This window comes from Abramis brama, assembly GCF_963993115.1.
Source record: "Abramis brama genome assembly, chromosome: 1".
Classification (NCBI taxonomy): domain Eukaryota; kingdom Metazoa; phylum Chordata; class Actinopteri; order Cypriniformes; family Leuciscidae; genus Abramis; species Abramis brama.
Window position 1 is genome coordinate 41977293 of NC_139963.1, and position 18844 is coordinate 41996136.

Sequence of the window (18844 nt, forward strand, 5' to 3'; positions counted from 1 at the left end):
CATTTGTTAACATTAGTTAATGCATTACTTAGGGGTGTGCGATATCACGATTTTAGATCGACACCACATAGACTTCATTGTACATTTATTCTTATTAAAGCTACTAAAGTTACTCAGTGAAGAGCAGTAAGTAATTTTCTCTTTTTTTGGATTAACATTAATGACAAGCAACAGCAGATATATTAGGCTACTTTAAGACCTCGGATACAGACACACGCCTGGTTTTCTGTAAAAACTTAACGAAAACTCGTTAGTTATATTAGTTAACATGAACTAAGAATGAATTGCCTTGTTAAACATGTGATGAGATCTACATTTAATAAATCCTGTAAAAGTATTGTTCATTCTTAGCTCATGTAAACTAATATAGTTAACTAATGTTAACAAATGAAACCGTAAAGTGTTACCAAAAAAAAACATTCTGATGTGCATTCAATTTCAGTTCAATGGTTTTACAAGCGTTTTACATGCATTCACGGATAAGGTGCATTGTGCAATGTTTCTGTCACTTTACACACACAGTTGATGTCCTTTTTTAGAGTTAAATTAATTTCTTTAGCTCTAAAAGTATTAAGTTGATCTGTTTTTGCTTTGGATGTCATCACTGCGAGATGTTAATATCTGAAAACTCTGTTAAGCACTAGAGGACTCAGAAGATCTTGAAGTTTAAGCAGGTATAATGTCATCTTCTCAAACTACTTACAGTATCTCACAAAAGTGAATACACCCTCGCATTTCAGCAAAAAAATGTGTATATCTTCTCAAGAGACAATACTATAGAAATGAAAGTTGGATATATTTTAGAGTAGTCAATGTGCTGCTTGTATAGCAGTATATATTTACTGTCCTCTGAAAATAACTCAACACACAGCCATTAATGTCAAAATAGCTGGCAACAAAAGTGAGTACACCCTAAGTGGACATGTCAAAACTGTCCAAAGTGTCAATATTTTGTGTGAGCAACATTGTTATCTAGCACTGCCTTAATCCTCCTGGGCATGGAGTTCACCAGAGCTGCACAGGTTGTTGCTGGGATCCTCTTCCACAGAGATGCTGGATCACCACAGGTGCTCAATAGGGTTCAGGTCTGGAGAAATGCTTGGATTCACAATTTTCTTAGAACTCCTTACCAGGGCATCACCACATGCTGGACACCATCTGAGCCACACAAGTTTATCTTAAGTCTCATCAGAGTTCATGCTCTTGGACAGGTTGCTTTCAGCAAACTGTTTGTTGGCTTTCTTGTGAGCCAGCTTCAGAAGAGGCTTCCTTCTGGGACGACGGCCATGCAAACCGACTTGTTGCAGTGTGTGGTGTATGGTCTGAGCACTGACAAGCTGACCTTCCGCCTCTGCAACCTCTAAAGCAATGCTGGCGGCACTCATGCGTCTGTTTTTTGAAGCCAGCTTCTGCACCTGACGCACAGCGCAAGGACTCGACTTCTTTGATTGACCCTCACGAGGCCTGTTACAAGTGGAACCCGTCTTGGAAAACCTCTGTATGACCCTGGCCTGTACTGTAACTCAGTTTCAGGGTGTAACCAATCTTCTTATAGCCTAGGTCAACTTTGTGGAGAGCAACACTTCTAATTCTCAAATCCTTGAGAGTTCTTTGCCATGAGATGCCATGTTGAACATCCAGTGGTCAGTATGAGAGAATTGTACTCAAAGCACAACTTTTAACTGCTCTAATAAAAGAGTCATTCTTTAATCACATTGTCTTATTTAAAAAATAATAAAAACTCCATTATTTTGTAGACTTATGGTGACCACTGTTAAATAATGTGTGATGTAATATTCTACATAAAATATGTAAATAATAAAATAAATTGTTTAATTATAAAAAAAATACTGATAAATTAAACTTTAAATATTAAAACATTTTTAGATATATATATATTTTGCATTGTGACAGTATCTTTATGACAAGCAGATTTCCCTAAAAATTCTTATTATTACAAGAGTCCAGAATCCGGATGTTTTATTTTATCATTTCTATATTTTTCAATGGTGATTCTCATTAGAGTTCCTATTACTGGAATACAGTTTACTGCATTACAAAACAAAAATAGTTTTCTTTAATTATTATTATATTAATCTGCATAAAAGCAGTACAAAAATACTACCATGATGATGTTGTTGTTATTTATATTATGTATTTGCATTATAGTAATGGGAATTGAGGGGGAAAAATCTTTAATGATCCAAAAATAGGCCTGGTTTCATTTCTTTTGATTTTGGAGTCAAATGCGTCATGCTCTTTATCACTTCCATGAGATTCACCCATAGCCTATTTAGATCTCAGCAGTGCAGTGGACACAACAGAAACGAGTGTTGGCCATCTAAAACACTCGTCTTCCCTATCTCTGTTTTTGCACACTCTCCTGGCTGTCCGTTATGTCCAGTGTAGAAAGATAGTGGCCTCATGTTTTGTACTGAAGCTTTTTCCCGTGTTCTCGTCCAATCGGATGATAGCAAGCAAGCCATGTGACTGATCTGTAAACCTGTGCCAGGTTAAACTCAGTTACATGTCTTCATAAAACCCATCAACCCTCCCATGCATTATCAAAATACCCCATAATCTGTCCGATGTGCAGCAATCTGTAAGATTAGGTTCATTGGGTTCATCCCTGTCGCTTTTCTTTAGCTTCTTCCTTTTATACAAACACTTTTAGTTTATATTTCTCATTAAAAGTCACAGATTGAGTGTTGTTCAATATTCAATAATAATGTAGAACTAGAACAAAACAGAAATGTATTAAATGTTTGCATTTTTAAAGAAAATATGTGTTTGCATTTTGTGTTATACTATATAGGTTTTTCCTATAGGCCTATATGGTTCCCAAAAAAAGAAGTTCTTAAAAGAACAATGTTTTTCTTAGTATGAAGAACATTTCCACTATAAAGAACCATTTGTGGAATGGAAATATTCAACGGATGTTAAAAGTTCTTCATGGAACCATCGATGCCAATAAAGAACCTTTATTTTTAAGAGTGGGGATTCTGAATGGTTTCTACATTTACATGTATTCATTGACTTCTTACATTGCATTCAAGTTGTACATTTCAGTTTCATTGGAATCATTTCATTGACCCAGGGTTATTATCATTAACTATAGTCTAACTCAAATTACAATTATTTTAAATTTTCACGGTAATTTTAGTTACATTTAGTAATTTCGTTACATGCTTTTGTCATTTTTTTTTTTTTTTTTCCCACTCTATATGTAGAATTCAGAATTCAGCGACACCTGTGGTCATTCAGTGAACTCCAGCCAGCAACTTATCGCTCGTGCTCGCACTCTTGCACATAGCCTACTGAACGTGATTCAAGGCCCCGAAAGCTCTTCGTTCTTCGCTTTATTAGTAAAAAGAAGTAGAAATACCTTTGCAGCGATATACTGTTAACGAACAGTAGCCTACGACGTTAATTTGTATTGTAATATGTGCAGCGCCCTTTCCTCTCACAAAATAACAAAAATGACAGCGGGAGAAAGCAATTCGTCGTCAACATGTCGACAGATAATGAGGTAACTTAAGTAACGTTAAAATTACACAACACTGTTGTTTGATTATAAAGTAGCCTAGCCTATAAATTGAGACTAAAGACTAGATCTAGTTTAAATAACCTCCATTCTTTGCATGAAACATTGACATTACAGTACAGAATGGCTCTTTTGGCATTATCCTGAACATTATTTGTTTACAAAAGAAGAAAAAGAGGCTCTCGGGAGCAAGCGTAAACGTCATATCCTTTTGATTTCCCCGGCAAAAACGTCCCGAGTCCTTCACATAAAAATCAGTCTACAGGGCTAGGAAGTAGGGGAAGGTCCATTTTTTAAGTTTCGTGTCCAGCTGTTCACACATTGGCAGTAAAAAAGCGATTATTACATTATTATTATATTATTATTACACACACACACACACATATATACATATATAGCCCATTTAAATGCAGCTATTTATATGTATTTTATTTATTTATTTATTATATTTATTTCAGTTTTTATTTATTTCCAGTTAATAATTTTAGTGCATTAACTTAAACTCTCTTCAGCTTAGTGCTGTGGCAACATTTCTAATTTTCATTTAAATGAAGTTTAACTTTATATTTTATTTTACTTCAGCTTCTTTTTTTTTTCAATTAACAAGTTTTTAATATTTTTAAATATTTTTAGTTTACAATAATTACCTCTAAAATGTAGACTTATTTTATTTCAGCATTTCTATAGTTCAAGAACTATTTTAGTTCAAGGGCTAAAACTAAATCAACTAAAACTTAATAAAAATGATATAGACATTAAACATTTTTTAAAGAAATATGAAACTATAATAGTATATCAATGATACAAAATATCTCTAATGTTTGAGCCCCAGGAATGCTTTTGAGTATTGCTGGGTGGTTGCTAGGGTGTTCTAGGTGGTTACTAGGGCATTGCTGGGTGGTTGCTAGGTGATTGCTTACTGGCCCTTAATGGGTGGTTGCTAGGGTGTTCTAGGTGGTTGCTAGGGCATTGCTGGGTGGTTGCTTACTGGCCATTAATATTCTGGTATGTAAATATGGCTTGGACCCTTTCTTCAATGTAAGTCTTGGTAATGTTTGCCTCTTTGTTGAATATCACCTTTGAAGTCACCACATTTGAAACAAGTTTGCTAGGGACCTTTGATGAAAACTATATGGCAGTTGTGTTGCAATACAAAACATGTAAAACACAAATTCAACTTGAGGAACTCGCTTGAGTTTCTTTTACACAAAAAGAAAAGTGAGTTTGTGCAGTTGCTTGAGCTGATAGCATCTGTAATTTATGACTTTATACCCATGTCTCTGCCAAGCCCTCTGCTTTTATCTACGTACCCAGAAAATAACCACAAAGAGGCTTCCTGAACAGTCATTTTCCTGTCACACACCACTAACCCACCACCTCCAGAGCCAGAGGAAACAAGGGAAATACATGCACCGTTGATCTGAGTGTCACCTGTTTTTGTCTACAGTATCTAAAAAAAATATTTAATAAGACAATGAAACAATCTCATATTATTTTTGAAGACCATTTATGCCTTTTACAATTGATTTTGCATGCATTAGAGGACCAACATCTGTTTAATGCGCATAAAATTCATTCTTTATTAAACAGACAAAGCCTTGGCTTGATTAAAACCACCTGTGGGTCTAATCGCGTGTCACATTTCCCATCTCAACAATGTGTCCTGGGTTGAAATAACGGTACAGTCCTGTCATAGTGATAATGGACAGTGAGCTGCAGGCAGACTGGATCGACTCGCAATACTTGCGCTTATCGGTGCGTAAGAGAAGCTCAGCGCTGTGCTGATAACGCAGGTTGAGCTTAAAAAAACATGAGTGTCAGGCTGTGATAAAAAGAACCGGTTACTTGCTACAGAACAACACCAGTGCAGTTTGCACTCTTAAAAACATGTGCGACTGAGCACATGTTGATCGTTGATGCGTTAATGCTACAAGAGTTGTTGAACCCTTGAGTAAAAAAGGTCATATTGTTTGCTACTCAATCCTTTTTGAGCATGTTGAAAGGTTGAGCATGTAATAATGTCTCTTGAGAGCACTTCAAACAGGCATGTCATCACTCAAGCTCCGCCCAGTAAACAACACACTTTTTGATGCTCCGCCTACAAATAGTAAAAGCGTAAACACTCTGTGAACACACTGTATCAGCTTATCAGATGAGATGCATGTAACCGTCCATGGTGTCCACAGAACAATTCGGTCGAAAAGCCACCTGGAAAGGAGGATACACCTTTACACAGAGCAGTGATGCGTTTGTAATGTAAATGGATGAGAAAAATGAGGAGCGACGGACTGAAAGTTGTTTTCATGCTTTGTCTTGCTTTCGTCACTACAGGAGGAAAAAGTTTTGAAAGTAAAGGTAAGAAATAATTGTTTGACTAATGTTCTTCAGTGTACGGTTATATGCATTTCATGACTTTTTATTTATTCCTGTGATGATAAAGCTGCATTTTCAGCATCATCACTCCAGTCTTCAGTGTCACATGATCCTTCAGAAATCATTCTAATATGATGATTTGATGATCAATAAACATTTATTATTATTATTATTATCATCAAATGTTGAAAACAGTTGTGCTGCTTAATATTTTTGTGGAAACCGTGATACGCTACCATTCAAAAGATTACAAATATCAGGAAAAACAAAACAAATTAAAACTTTAATTCATAAATGACCCATTAAATTGATCAAAAGTTACAGTAAAGGCATTTATAATGTTACAAAATATTTCTATTTTTTTAAATGCTGTTCTTTTGAATTTTATATTCATCAAAGATCCACAAAAAATTTAAATGAAGATTAAGCTGCAAAAATTCAACATGATAATAAGAACTATTATTAATAATTGACCACCAACAAATACATTTTCTATTTTTAATTTAGAAAGCTTTGAAATATGCATTAATTTTATACAATCTAAAATCATCTTATATTATATATAGATTTATATATTGAACTTAAATTGAAAAAATGCTTAGTCCAAAAAAGAAAAAGAAATGTTTCCGCCTGTGCTTCTTGTACTTGTGCTTATTACAAAATGAACTTACAATTTACAATTGTCTTTGAATAATGCTGACAGTGCTTTCAACTTTATATGATTGTTCAGTGTCCCAGTTACTCCGAGACGAAACAGAGGATATTAAATGTTTTGTGGAGGGAAAAAAGGATCTCACTTGCTTTTGGGAAGTGGAGGAAGCGAGGAATGATCAATATACCTTCATGTATTCATATGAGTAAGTGACTGTTTAAGGACCAAAGCTATAATCAATCTGTTTTTCTTTCTTTTTTTAATTTTGCATTTTAATTTTTCCTTAGAAAGTGATATACACTGGTCCCATTTTAAAATATTGGTCTTGAAAGACAGTGTATAATATTATTAATTATGCCAGTTCAGTTAAATGGTGCCATTAAAACCTCAATCAACGTCATTTCTTCTTTTTATATGTCTTCAGGAATGAGAAGAAGACGCCTTGTGTGGTTTCCTCTCGTCTTTTACTGGCCAGTAACAAAACCGTCTTCTTCTGCAAACTGCCCAAAGCCCTGTTCTTCGCGGCTCTTGACGTGCAGGTTTTCCGTAATGGCCGGACTCTTTATAATCGCAGCCTCAGAGCTGAGAACATCAGTAAGTCTATTAAAAGTAACACTTGAAGAAAATACTAAGCAGAATGCAGGTATAGCCCTATACACGTTTAAAGTCAACATGAAACAGAAGATGCGATAGGCTTTTCTTTGCTATTGTGATGTATATTCGAGTGAAACTGCTTCTCGAACAGGAAAATTGAGGGCGGGACTTGATTTTGTTTATGTGGAATTGATTGAATGGTTGTGGTTTGCTATTGGTTGATCTCATGTGAGTGACAGGTTGCCCCGCCCTCACACGCATGATCAGAGAAGAAAACAGATGTTAGAGGAAGGGGAAGTTACTTTGATTAAGATCACAAGGGCACATGAATTAAAAAAATAATAATAATAATACGCACAGATAAATAATTAATGATGAATAAATTCAAGTCATTTGATTTCATGCTGACTTGAAGATATTTTCCAATGCCTTTCCTTTCACAGTATTTGTAGATCCTCCCAGAAACCTGACGGTCATGAGCTCAGGAAAGGAAGGGCAGTTGAACGTGAGCTGGCTGCCTCCTCCGCTCAAATACATGGATGACAGTGTGATATACGAGGTCAGATACGCAGTGGAGGGAAGTCACATGGGCAAGGTGTGTGTTCTTTATTGTTTTTCATGAGGCCATTAGTGTAGTTTGGATAAGCCGAAGCAGTGTGTATCTTGGTCAAACTCAGCAGTGAGTTGTCTTTTGAAGGTGGAGGAGATGACGGCCAGCACCATGCTGGTTTTGCGTGACTTGCAGTCCAGCACCAGATACAAGGTGTGGGTCCGTGTCAAACTCGACGGCGTCTCCTACAAGAGCTACTGGAGTTCTTGGACCGATCCTGTGTTTGCAGACACGCTGCCAAGCGGTATGTGGATCTGAATGCTTTTTGAAAGTACAATCAACAAGTAAAACATATGAAAGCCCATTTCCGATTTAAAATTGTGACACATTACTGTCATAATATATTTTGTCATAATTATGACATAAAAAGTTTCCATTTTATATTCCATTTTATGTCATAATTATAACTTTTATTTTATTTTTTATAGTTAAGATTTACAAAAGCATGATATTTCTTCTACGCGGGCTTCCATAAAAACATTTTAATCCAATTTAAATTTGTTTTTATAGCTTTTTTCACAGTATACATTGTTTCAAAGCGGCTTTACAGAAATTCATGATGTTAATGTTTATAATCTTCATGCCTTATAGTCACATTTAGCAGTTTAGAACTGGGTAATAATATAGTTGACATTTTGAGACAATACAAGCAGTCAATCCCTTGAGATTTGCTATATAGTATAAACAGTATGTCACGATCCTCACACAGATGAAACAAGGTAGATCCAAGTGCAGTATTTATTGGGTAATCCGAAATTGTAAACCAGTCCAGGCAAGGGTCAAAACCAAACAAGCAATCCAAAAGACAAGAATAAAACAAGAAAACCAACAGACCAGAACTACAGAAGTGATATGACATTCAACAAGGACTCTGTGACAAACACTGAAACAAACATGGTATATATACACACAGATACTAACAAGGTGACGGGAAACAGCTGTGTGCAATGATCAATGATTAGACAGAACAGGATGATGGGAAACGTAGTGCATGAGAGAATGACACCGTGAGGGACAAGGACCTCTAGTGGTTACCCAGGGAAACACAACCAGACACTGTGACATAACCCCCCCTCTACGGAGCGGCTACCAGACGCTCCAAGACACCACTACAAAACCAACACAAGAGTCCAGGAGGGAGGTGGAATGGTGGAGGATCAGGGGGAGGGATGGGGGGCCAGGTCCATGAAGGGGAACAGGAACTGTGAGTGACGGCTTAGCTGGCGGCCAGGGCGAAACAGACAGTCCATCGGGCGGCCAGGACGAAGTAGACGACCCATCGGGCGGCCAGGGGGAAGCAGACAGTCCATTGGGCGGCCAGGGGGGGAGCAGATAGTCCATTTGGCGGCCAGGGCGGAGACTTCCCCTCAGGTGGCCAGGGCGGAGCAGACAGTCCATCGGCCAGGGTGGAGACGACCCCTCGGGCGGCCACGGTGGAGAAACAGACACCGGTCCAGGCACAGGAATCGACACCGGCTCAGGCACCGGATCAGACCCCGGCTCAGGAACAGGAACAGACACCGGCTCAGGCACCGGATCAGACCCCGGCTCAGGAACAGGAACAGACACCGGCTCAGGCACCGGACCAGACCCCGGCTCAGGAACAGGAACAGGCACCGGAACAGACACCGGCTCAGGAACAGACACCGGCTCAGAAATAGACACCAGCTCAGGTATAGACACCGGCTCAGGTACAGACACCGGCTCAGGAACAGGAACAGACACCAGCTCAGGCACAGGAACAGGCACGGGCACTGGAATAGACACAGGCTCGGCGGCCATCTTGTCCGGAGACACTAGCCGTTTCTCAATGTCAAGGAAGGATCCTCGGAAGCCAGAATTTCGAGGATGCTACGTCATCGACATCCGTCTCCGGGATGACAGCGGACTGCTCGGGGACTGTGGACGCCTGCTTCCTCCTCCTCCTCCGTTTATGATGAGGAGGTGCAGGCTCTGGGCTGGACAGCTCTGGTTCGGGGCTGAAGAGAGGATGATGGGAAGAGTGGTGTTGGGGTTCACCTCTACCACCTTCTCCCCTGCTACCTCCACGGGTCCCAGAAAATTTGGCCAGACGGGTTCCCTCAAACAATTGTCTACAGACAGGGGTGTCATTAGACCAATCATCAGCTGTGTTGACAGAAAGGGGTGCAGGGGAGTTGGCCGCCATGTTCTCCTCAGTTATTCGAGCCCATAAGGCAAAACACTGGAAAATGTTCATACGAGGTGGAACCTCTCCTGATGGAGAATTCCCCCTCTGCTGCCTCTTCTTCCTCTCGGTGGCTGGGGAAGAGACACGAAAACCCATACCGCTGGATCTATGCATGACAAGAGTCCTTCTGTCACGATCCTCACACAGATGAAACAAGGTAGATCCAAGTGCAGTATTTATTGGGTAATCCGAAATCGTAAACCAGTCCAGGCAAGGGTCAAAACCAAACAAGCAATCCGAAAGACAAGAATAAAACAAGAAAACCAACAGACCAGAACTACAGAAGTGATATGACATTCAACAAGGACTCTGTGACAAACACTGAAACAAACAGGGTATATATACACACAGATACAAACAAGGTGACGGGAAACAGCTGTGTGCAATGATCAATGATTAGACAGAACAGGATGAGGGAAATGTAGTGCATGAGAGAATGACACCGTGGGGGACAAGGACCTCTAGTGGTTACCCAGGGAAACACAACCAGACACTGTGACAGTATCGCCATACCATAGACATCAGTGTTTATATCCGAACTATAAACTTTTATCCCAGTACTTCTGTGATCATTTTAATATTTGTAACAGAAATAATGATAATGTTTCATATCTACACCTGACCACTGCTCTCTCTGGCTCAGAACATGTGCCGGTCCGGCTTTAATAGACACAGGCGAATCATGCTGTCATTTAGGAATAAGGAATAAGTTTTTGTTTCTCTTTTTGTAACAGACATGGATCCGCTGATCGTGTTACTGGTGCTTGTCATCGGACTGATCCTCTGCCTGCTGTCTCTGACTGTGATTCTGTCCCACCACAAGTCAGTTCTCACAAATACACGCTTAATGAGAACATACAATACCATATTGTTTTTGTATCATGCTAATGTTTTATATAATGTATAAAATAATCACTTCAGACTAACCATAACCCATTCTCGAAGAAAACATTTAACTTTTTTTCAGAATAACCTTCTGTCGGTAACCGACAATCGGTTATTTCACATTAGCATCTGGGGACATTTTTCTACCCAGTATAGTGAAGTACAGTAAATGGTAATGGTACATATCAAGTATGGTTGCTTGTGTAGGAAAGGCTGTGTAGGTAATAGATATTGTAATGATCAGTATACTGTAAGCAAACACCACTTTCTACTATGAACAAGTGAATCATGAATTGATTCTGTATACATTACAGGTTTCTTCTGAAGAAACTGTGGCCTGACATCCCCACGCCAGAGCACAAGTTTCCAGGACTCTTCACAGTCTACAAAGGGGATTTCAAGGTAATTCATGCATGTTTTCAATTGATTGTCACTGCACCACTTACACAGTACCATGTATAATTTAACATGTTGTAACAAAATTGAAAATGAATGGTTTCTTAACTGTGATTGGTAGAGGAGTAAATGAAAAGTTATATAGGGTTTGGTTCAGGTTGATCGGGACACTTTTTCCCTGTCATCTCAATGGCAAAAAGTGTCCCAATCAACCTGAATTCACCCTTTGCTTTGAAAGAAATTGATACTTTATTCAGCAAGGATGCCTTAAATTTATCAAAAGTTTAACCGATACAACAAATTAATGTTTAGTATAAATCTTTAGTCAAGTCAGTGAAGGACAATGGGCGTTTTTGGGCCATTGAAGGGCACTTCAGGAAGGGGACGCCATTTGTAGGGATGTTCCAAACGAAAGTAAACACTTGAATCCCTTCACAAAGCGCACTTCCACAAGTCCGTTAGTAAAGGGTACACACGACGGTCACTTTAAGTAGCAGTTTTATCTGTCATGGTCATATGACCCAGGGAGGCGAGTCCTCGCGATTCAGTTTAAATCTATAGAGAGTTCAGTTTAACAAAAAGATTTTGTTTGTGATGTTTTACACACATTTATGTCATGCATTTCATATTAACTTTAAATCGGCTTCATAAGTAAGAAATTAGTTATGTTAGGTAGTGTTGAGTTGTTAATTTAAGTTATAACACGGCTCTGTGGAATATTTGATTCTGATTGGTCAATTGTGCCATTATCTGAAAACAGATAAAACAGGCTCATCCGGGTCACTGAAGTCAGTAGTGCTAAACGCTTGCTAGGAATGTTTTTTCTTCATGGAAATTATGCTTTTGGTTACCTAAAATATTAAAACTCGAATCAATATTTTTTGTACAGTTATTTAATAATGCCATCCAGTATCGTGGACTCGCTCTCTCTCGTGTTTTATACAAACGCAGCTGCTGCCATTTTGTGACTATTGTTTTGTACACTCTTTGATTATGAGATACAAACAGGTCCGATTTTAAAACCGTTTAATCTGAAATCAATATGTCTTATCCCCATAATTATTTATGTGGTGAAATGCTGTGTAATAAATGGTATGACTGTATACCGTATCTCTTAAATGTCAGGCTAGATGTACATCATCCCTTACTTAATTTAAAAACATAAAAATGTGTATTTATTCGCAACAATTATATTAACAGCAATAATTAGAATTTCCTGTTGTATGAACAGCTAATGGATGCCGCGCTGAATTGTCACGTTAATATTCCAGGTGAAGATAATTAAGAAATTACGCTGTCTTTCATTTTCCCCTTTGCCAAGTTCCCTGTTCCCTCCAAAGGCTCTTCGAAGCGAGTAGGGCTCCAAAGGGCATCACTTCCGATTGAAATTTGCCGAATGTTAGCATTTGACCTCGTTTCAAAAGCTGTATATGGGTAGGAAAAAAGCTGATTGGAACTGCAAAATCACTGAAAAAAAGAGATCATTACTAGTAGTAGTCATTTTAGTAACTAACTATTCTGTGTTTTCTCGGCCCTCAGGAGTGGATGAGCCAAAATAATGGGAGCATGTGGGGAAGATCAGTCCATGTGTTCACGGAGGAGCTTCCCTCACCTGTGGAGGTTTTATCCGAGGTCTCTCTGACCAGCTATGGCACGTCCCCGAGAGAGGAGAGGAAACCTGCGGTCGAGGTAGAGGAGAGCGAGCGTACGGATTTGGGATTAATGGGAGGGTGGCGAGAACCTCCTCACGCTCAGTGGCTCATGGAGCAACTGAGGGCGCTTCAAGAAAACCCAGAATCTCTCTCCCAGTCTACGTTACTGCAGTCACATGACACCTACGTGGCTCTCAATCAGAACTCACAGCATGTGGAAGAAGTTGCTGAGCGGCAGGTGGACGATGTCTTCGAGGAGACGTTACCGCTTCAGACGCTCTTTACCACTGAGGGAACGTCGTCTTTGAGCGCCTCACACTCCGACTTCGGCTCGCTCCCGCAGAGCTCGGGTTCTGGAAGACTGTCCTCGCAATCCAGCTTCGAGTATCCCAACCACACGTGGCCCCCCAAAGGGTGTGGATACACCTACATGGCGGTCGCAGACTCGGGGGTTTCCATGGACTACAGCCCGATGAGCTCCAGCAGGAACGCGGAGCTCGGGAAACATGGGATCTACACCAATGAATACAAAAACGAGATTTTTGGCAAGTGGCCATTCTCCAGTCAACATGTCGAATCTGGATACTGAAACCTTACCTCAGGATCTTACTGATTTCTGGTTGATGCATTTTGCTGAAGGACATTTGAAAACACTAGGAGAAAAGATCATATTCCATCAGAAATAAGCTAATATTATAGCATTACTATGGCAGCTGTTAATTAAATATTTTAGTACAGTGTATCACGTGCCACTAAAATACCAGTGGATAGTTTCCATTTTTAACACATCATTTTTTGAATACATTAATTTGTGGCACTTTCCACAAATAGGCTTCACTTAGATGTTCCTTAAAACAAAAATGATAGGCTAAATTTAAGCAATTTTGTAAGGGAGAAATATTAAATATGTTTCATACTAATTAAATATATCATGAAAAATAGGACATTTTCAGAGCTTCAAAATCTGTACTATGAATTATTAAATCATACACATTTTATATATAGGTTATATTGGTCAAATGATGACCTTTTTTTGTATATTCAGACTGTATTCAGACTTCACCAAATCTTTGTAACAGAACTGCAAAAATTACAAACTTTAGGCTACATAAAATAAATGTAAAACAAACGATATATTTTACCTGAGCTTGATTATCATAATTGATCCAATTAAGCATCACATTTGAAACAATGATATATATATATATATATATATATATATATATATATATATATATATATATAAACCTATTTTTACCCTCTTTGTGGAAAGTGCCTGATTTGCAGCTCACATGTCATTCTGTTTTGGGTTTTCCAAGTCTAAATACGTCTTGTAAATTTTACATGTATTATATATATATATTTGAATGTAAATAACACTTTTTTACTCTGTTTTTGTGGTTAGGGTTCGAATAATTTGTTTATGTTACAGCAATTACAGTATGTTACAGTAATATGTTTATTTCAGATCTGTAAAACATTAAACCTATAGGAGGATGTTGAGTTATTTGAAGGATAATTCATCCATCTGTCCATCCATCCATCCATCCATCATGCTTAATGTCCTTAGATGCTGTGTTTGCATTTTGATAGTTCTTCTGGTGTATTCTGGGAATGCTTGTATGGTTGACCATTTCTCATTGTTGACATTTGCAACCCATTTTACTTTCCTATTGTGGCATTTCTGAGTGGAACAGTGTAACGTAACTGTAGCAGACAGACTTGATTAGATCGTGAACAGTGGGCGTTCCATACGAGAGTTTGCAGTTGATTATGGAGGACTACACCCTTCCTGAAGCACCACTAGCACACAACCAGCTTTGGTGACATTAACTGAAAAAAGAAAGCACTTTGTACTCAAGATAAAATATTACAGACACTTTTCAGTTCTGTTGAATAATGTGCACTGACGACTCATTCACAACAAAACCAGGAATGTGTATTAAGAAAGCTTCGATTACCTCACACAGACATGCACTGAAAATGTCAAAAACTTTAGCCTTTTATTTTCAAACCGGATTCAGACAAAGATGGAGAGACTCAAGAAGAAGTGACAACATGTAGAAAGCAACAGGACATTTCTGAATGGTTGATGAATTTATGTGTAGTTATCTTCTTGTCATTGATTAGCATATTCTGTCTTGATAATCTATAAATTGTGTCCCCGGGGGCGGGGTTTATGTAAATTTTAGGGTTTGTGATGTCACTAACCTGGGAGGAATGTCGTGTAGTCTCCACCAGCCGTTTGTTGTAGTCCTTAAAAAGCAATTTCTTTAAAAGCAAATATCTCCCTTTGCTTTGAACTTTGAGCGTCGTAACTTTGCAGATGTTGTTTATACTCAAACAGCAACATTACACACTAACTAAAGTAAGAAAAGTGAAATCATAATTAACCACCCTTTAAGGTTTGTAATATGCAGTACGGTCAAATTACTGTACAGAAACCTTTTATTTTATAATAGCAGTTTAGTTTGTCTGCAACTCTTTTTGTGTTCTATATTCTGTAATGTTAAACCAAATATGTTGAATTTGTAAAACAACGATGAGTTAACCAAGATGAATTGTTAATATGTAGTATGAAAACTACACTTTTAAAAATAAGGGTCCTAAAAGTGGGTTTCTCGCTGTGATGCAATTGAAGAACCGTTTTTAATTCCCCAAAGAACCTTTCATTAAACAGTTTTTAAAGAACATTTTAATAATCTAAAGAACCTTTTTCCACTATAAGGAACCTTTTGTTCAGTTGAAAAATTACATTTATGTTAAAATGGCTCGAAGCCACTGAAGAACCTTTATTTTTTAAGAGTGTAGATAAAAAGCATAAAAAAGTTATTTCTGACACATTATTTTCACATGTAGTCCTGTCTATACAATGTTACGACCACTGAGTGTTGTTTTAATACATTATAGCATTGGCAATAAGATTGAAAGCCTAGTAATCACTTTCTAAATAACTATTTGTCTTTCACTTTTTCTATCAGCAATAAAGCTCCTATTTTTTCAAGAATGAGAAGGAATGTTATTTATTGCTTAAACCGACGGGATCTCTTCCATTTCAGCAAAGACTTCTCATCTACACACTTGTTATTTATTTTCTGTTCTCGATCTAAATGAATGCATTTATGCATTTAAAGGGATAGTTCACCCAAAAATGTATTAAATATGTGTAACACATAAGATATTTTGAAGAATGTTGGTCACCAAACCATTTTGGTGACCACACCATTGTATGGAGAAAAATACTACTGAGACGTTGATAACACTGATAAATTCTCAAATTATTTTCTTTTATGTTCAACAGAAGAAAGAAAGGTTTGTAACGGGGGTGAGTCAATTATTTTTATTTTAACTATTTAATTGTTGGCCCTAATTTCTTCAAGAAACTGTAATGCAAGTTAATGCAGTAGTTTTTATTAAATATAATGTAATCAAAAGTAAACAAATAACAGTCTGCAAATAAAATAAAAAACGTACAGTTGGCATACAACAAATAATGCTGACATTTTGTTTCATACTTTAGAAAACTTTACACATTTAAATGTAGTTTCTACATTGTCAATACTTTATAAATTCTGCAAGTATAGTTGGCGGACATACAAAATATCTGTATTTAGCCAAAGTTTATGTTACTTTGTCAACTTTACAAGTAAACACTAACATTCCTATAAATCAAGCATAGCTCGTCGAACTGAGAAATAAAAATTGGTTATATTGTAATATGAACATTTATTTGCTGTCTTCACAGCTCTCATGTCCCTGTTTGCTTTTGTCCCGCTGGTCCAGAATCTGCTGTTCCTCACCGATGACTGGACGAAACTCCAGAACCCCTCCTGCCTGCAGCCCTATGTGCCACTGCTGTCCCTGATGGGCCGACGAAGGACACGTGTCTGACAGATACACCTGCCACTCATTCTGCCCCGCTATTTCCTCAAAGGTGCACCTCACCTGCAGGTAACGGTCCAGCACAGAGAGGAGAAGATCAGGGACTTCACTGTCCCGACCGCCTTCACATTCACTCTGAAAGGAGAGCATGACCCTGCACAGGCCCTGGCCGTCTGCTCTGTTCTGCTGGATCTGTGTGAGAAAAGCAGCGGTGTCGTGCAGGAGGGCCGCCACGTGAGCCACAGGGCCCGGGTCGTCCTGCAGCGGCCCTTGCAAATACCTCTCCAGACCGTCCACGATGATCAGGGAGGGAGGAGACGCGGCATCGGACGCCAGCTCGTGAAGAGACGCCACATCCTCAACCAGCTCCTCCAAAGTCTTCACATACACAAACTTCACGTTCTGGAAGTGAAGATGCATGAAAACATATTATATTTGGCATGTTTGGCATGCATAAGGCTTTTATGGTGCATGTCTTCCCCTATGCTTTCACTTTTCTTTAATCTAAACAATGTCTGAAACTTTGCATTTCCTGCACTTCTCGTGTTTATTGCCTCTTTATAATGAATCGCTTGTTGTAAGTTGCTTTGCATAAAAGCGTCTGCTAAATGAATAGATGTAAACGTCATATGGTTTGATGTGGTGAGAATATGGAGCTCGACTCGAGGTGGAAAAAGCACCTTAACTTTATTCAGAGGCCCAAATTGAGCAAAAATATGCAATTTAGTGCAGATGCTGATATTTATATGGTTAAAAAGTAAGATGATATTCTGATAGTTTGTCATGTAAATCATTGAATCAGTATTTAGACTACTAACATAAAATGCATATAAATATCAGTTGTGATCTGCCAATAATATGTCTTAGTAAGATGATATTTAAATGCTTAGTTTTGTGATCAAAGCTCAGTAGTTTTAAAACAATAAAATAAACATTCCTCAAAAGTCTAATGGATCATATCTGATTCATTTTAACATGATTTGTCTTTAAAAATCTTTCTGTCTATCGAACATTCTATCTTTTAAAATTGCTCAACTAAAACTTAAAACTATTTCAAACTTTCTGGTCTAGCGTTATCAAGCCAAGTTTGTTTACTAACTTTATAAAGCGTTTACTTTATTTTCACTGCAAAAAGACGTGTATCATTTACGGCATGAAGAGGGGGCGTTTTTACAAGTATTTTACTTAATATAATGTATAAACTATCACGTGACAGAAGGCATATTGTGTGCAACAGGTTTTTCAGCAAACTATTGATCATGTCGATAATTCGCATGACTGACTGAATGATCTTGCATTACATGTGTTTTATTATTATTATTAATTATCTTGTCTCTCTTCAAACAAACCATTATTATTACCTTCAGACTCTCTAGTTTTAGTCCAGGTACTGAAGCCCTGAGAGAAACCGGTAAAGACTGAAAAGGGGTCTGTGTGAAAAACAGCACTTTGAGCCCCAGATCTGTGGCAGCTGTCACGGCGGAAAGAAATAACACAGATCTCCTGATGTTTACGTCCCCGAGCACTAACGTGTTGCCTTCTACACGAGAGGGAAAGACCAAATCACTCGTTCCAGATCCTGGTGCAAACCGTCTGAAAACGACTCCCAAAATATCAGCCATCACAATTTGCGTAAAACAGTTGCTATTACCAGTTATTCATTTGAATGTGACTTATCTACATTCTACCGCGACAACGTGAAGATAACACGCATCATCTTCTCCCGCGAATTTGACGTTCCACTGCCTTCTGTTGGAACAACGCATCTGATTGGCTGTCATAAAAGAGAGCTCACGGTTGATTGGTCAAAACCAATGTGGCGAATCAAATACAAATTAAATTATCTTTGCCTTAATTTCGAAAAATATATATTTTATCGTAAATAACACGCATGACTCATCTACAAAAATATTAATCTAATAAAAAAAAACTAACTAAAATAAAAAAAGGAATAAAATAAAATGCCAAAAAAATCCACTTCCTTTAAGGCAACACACAACACTTCCCTTTAAGACAAAACATAACAACTCAACAGCTGATACAAAAC

At 38.1% G+C, this 18844-nt stretch overlaps 2 protein-coding genes across 2 annotated transcripts; one reads left to right on the forward strand and one right to left on the reverse strand.

The window, feature by feature from the left end:
• The first annotated feature begins 5659 nt into the window (after positions 1–5659).
• On the forward strand, positions 5660–14000 carry epor (erythropoietin receptor). Its single transcript, XM_084116287.1, has 8 exons — positions 5660–5899; positions 6648–6774; positions 6994–7163; positions 7607–7758; positions 7861–8017; positions 10717–10804; positions 11182–11269; positions 12803–14000. Exons 1-8 carry the CDS (start codon positions 5809–5811, stop codon positions 13502–13504), a joined length of 1575 nt encoding a protein of 524 aa, XP_083972413.1. The 5' UTR covers positions 5660–5808; the 3' UTR covers positions 13505–14000.
• A 2312-nt stretch (positions 14001–16312) lies between these two features.
• On the reverse strand, positions 16313–18781 carry swsap1 (SWIM-type zinc finger 7 associated protein 1). The gene is made up of 2 exons (XM_084116298.1): positions 18159–18781; positions 16313–17199 (listed from the first exon to the last, which is right to left on the reverse strand). The coding sequence occupies exons 1-2, from the start codon at positions 18417–18419 to the stop codon at positions 16642–16644; spliced, it is 819 nt and encodes a 272-aa protein (XP_083972424.1). The 5' UTR covers positions 18420–18781; the 3' UTR covers positions 16313–16641.
• Between the last annotated feature and the right edge of the window lie 63 nt (positions 18782–18844).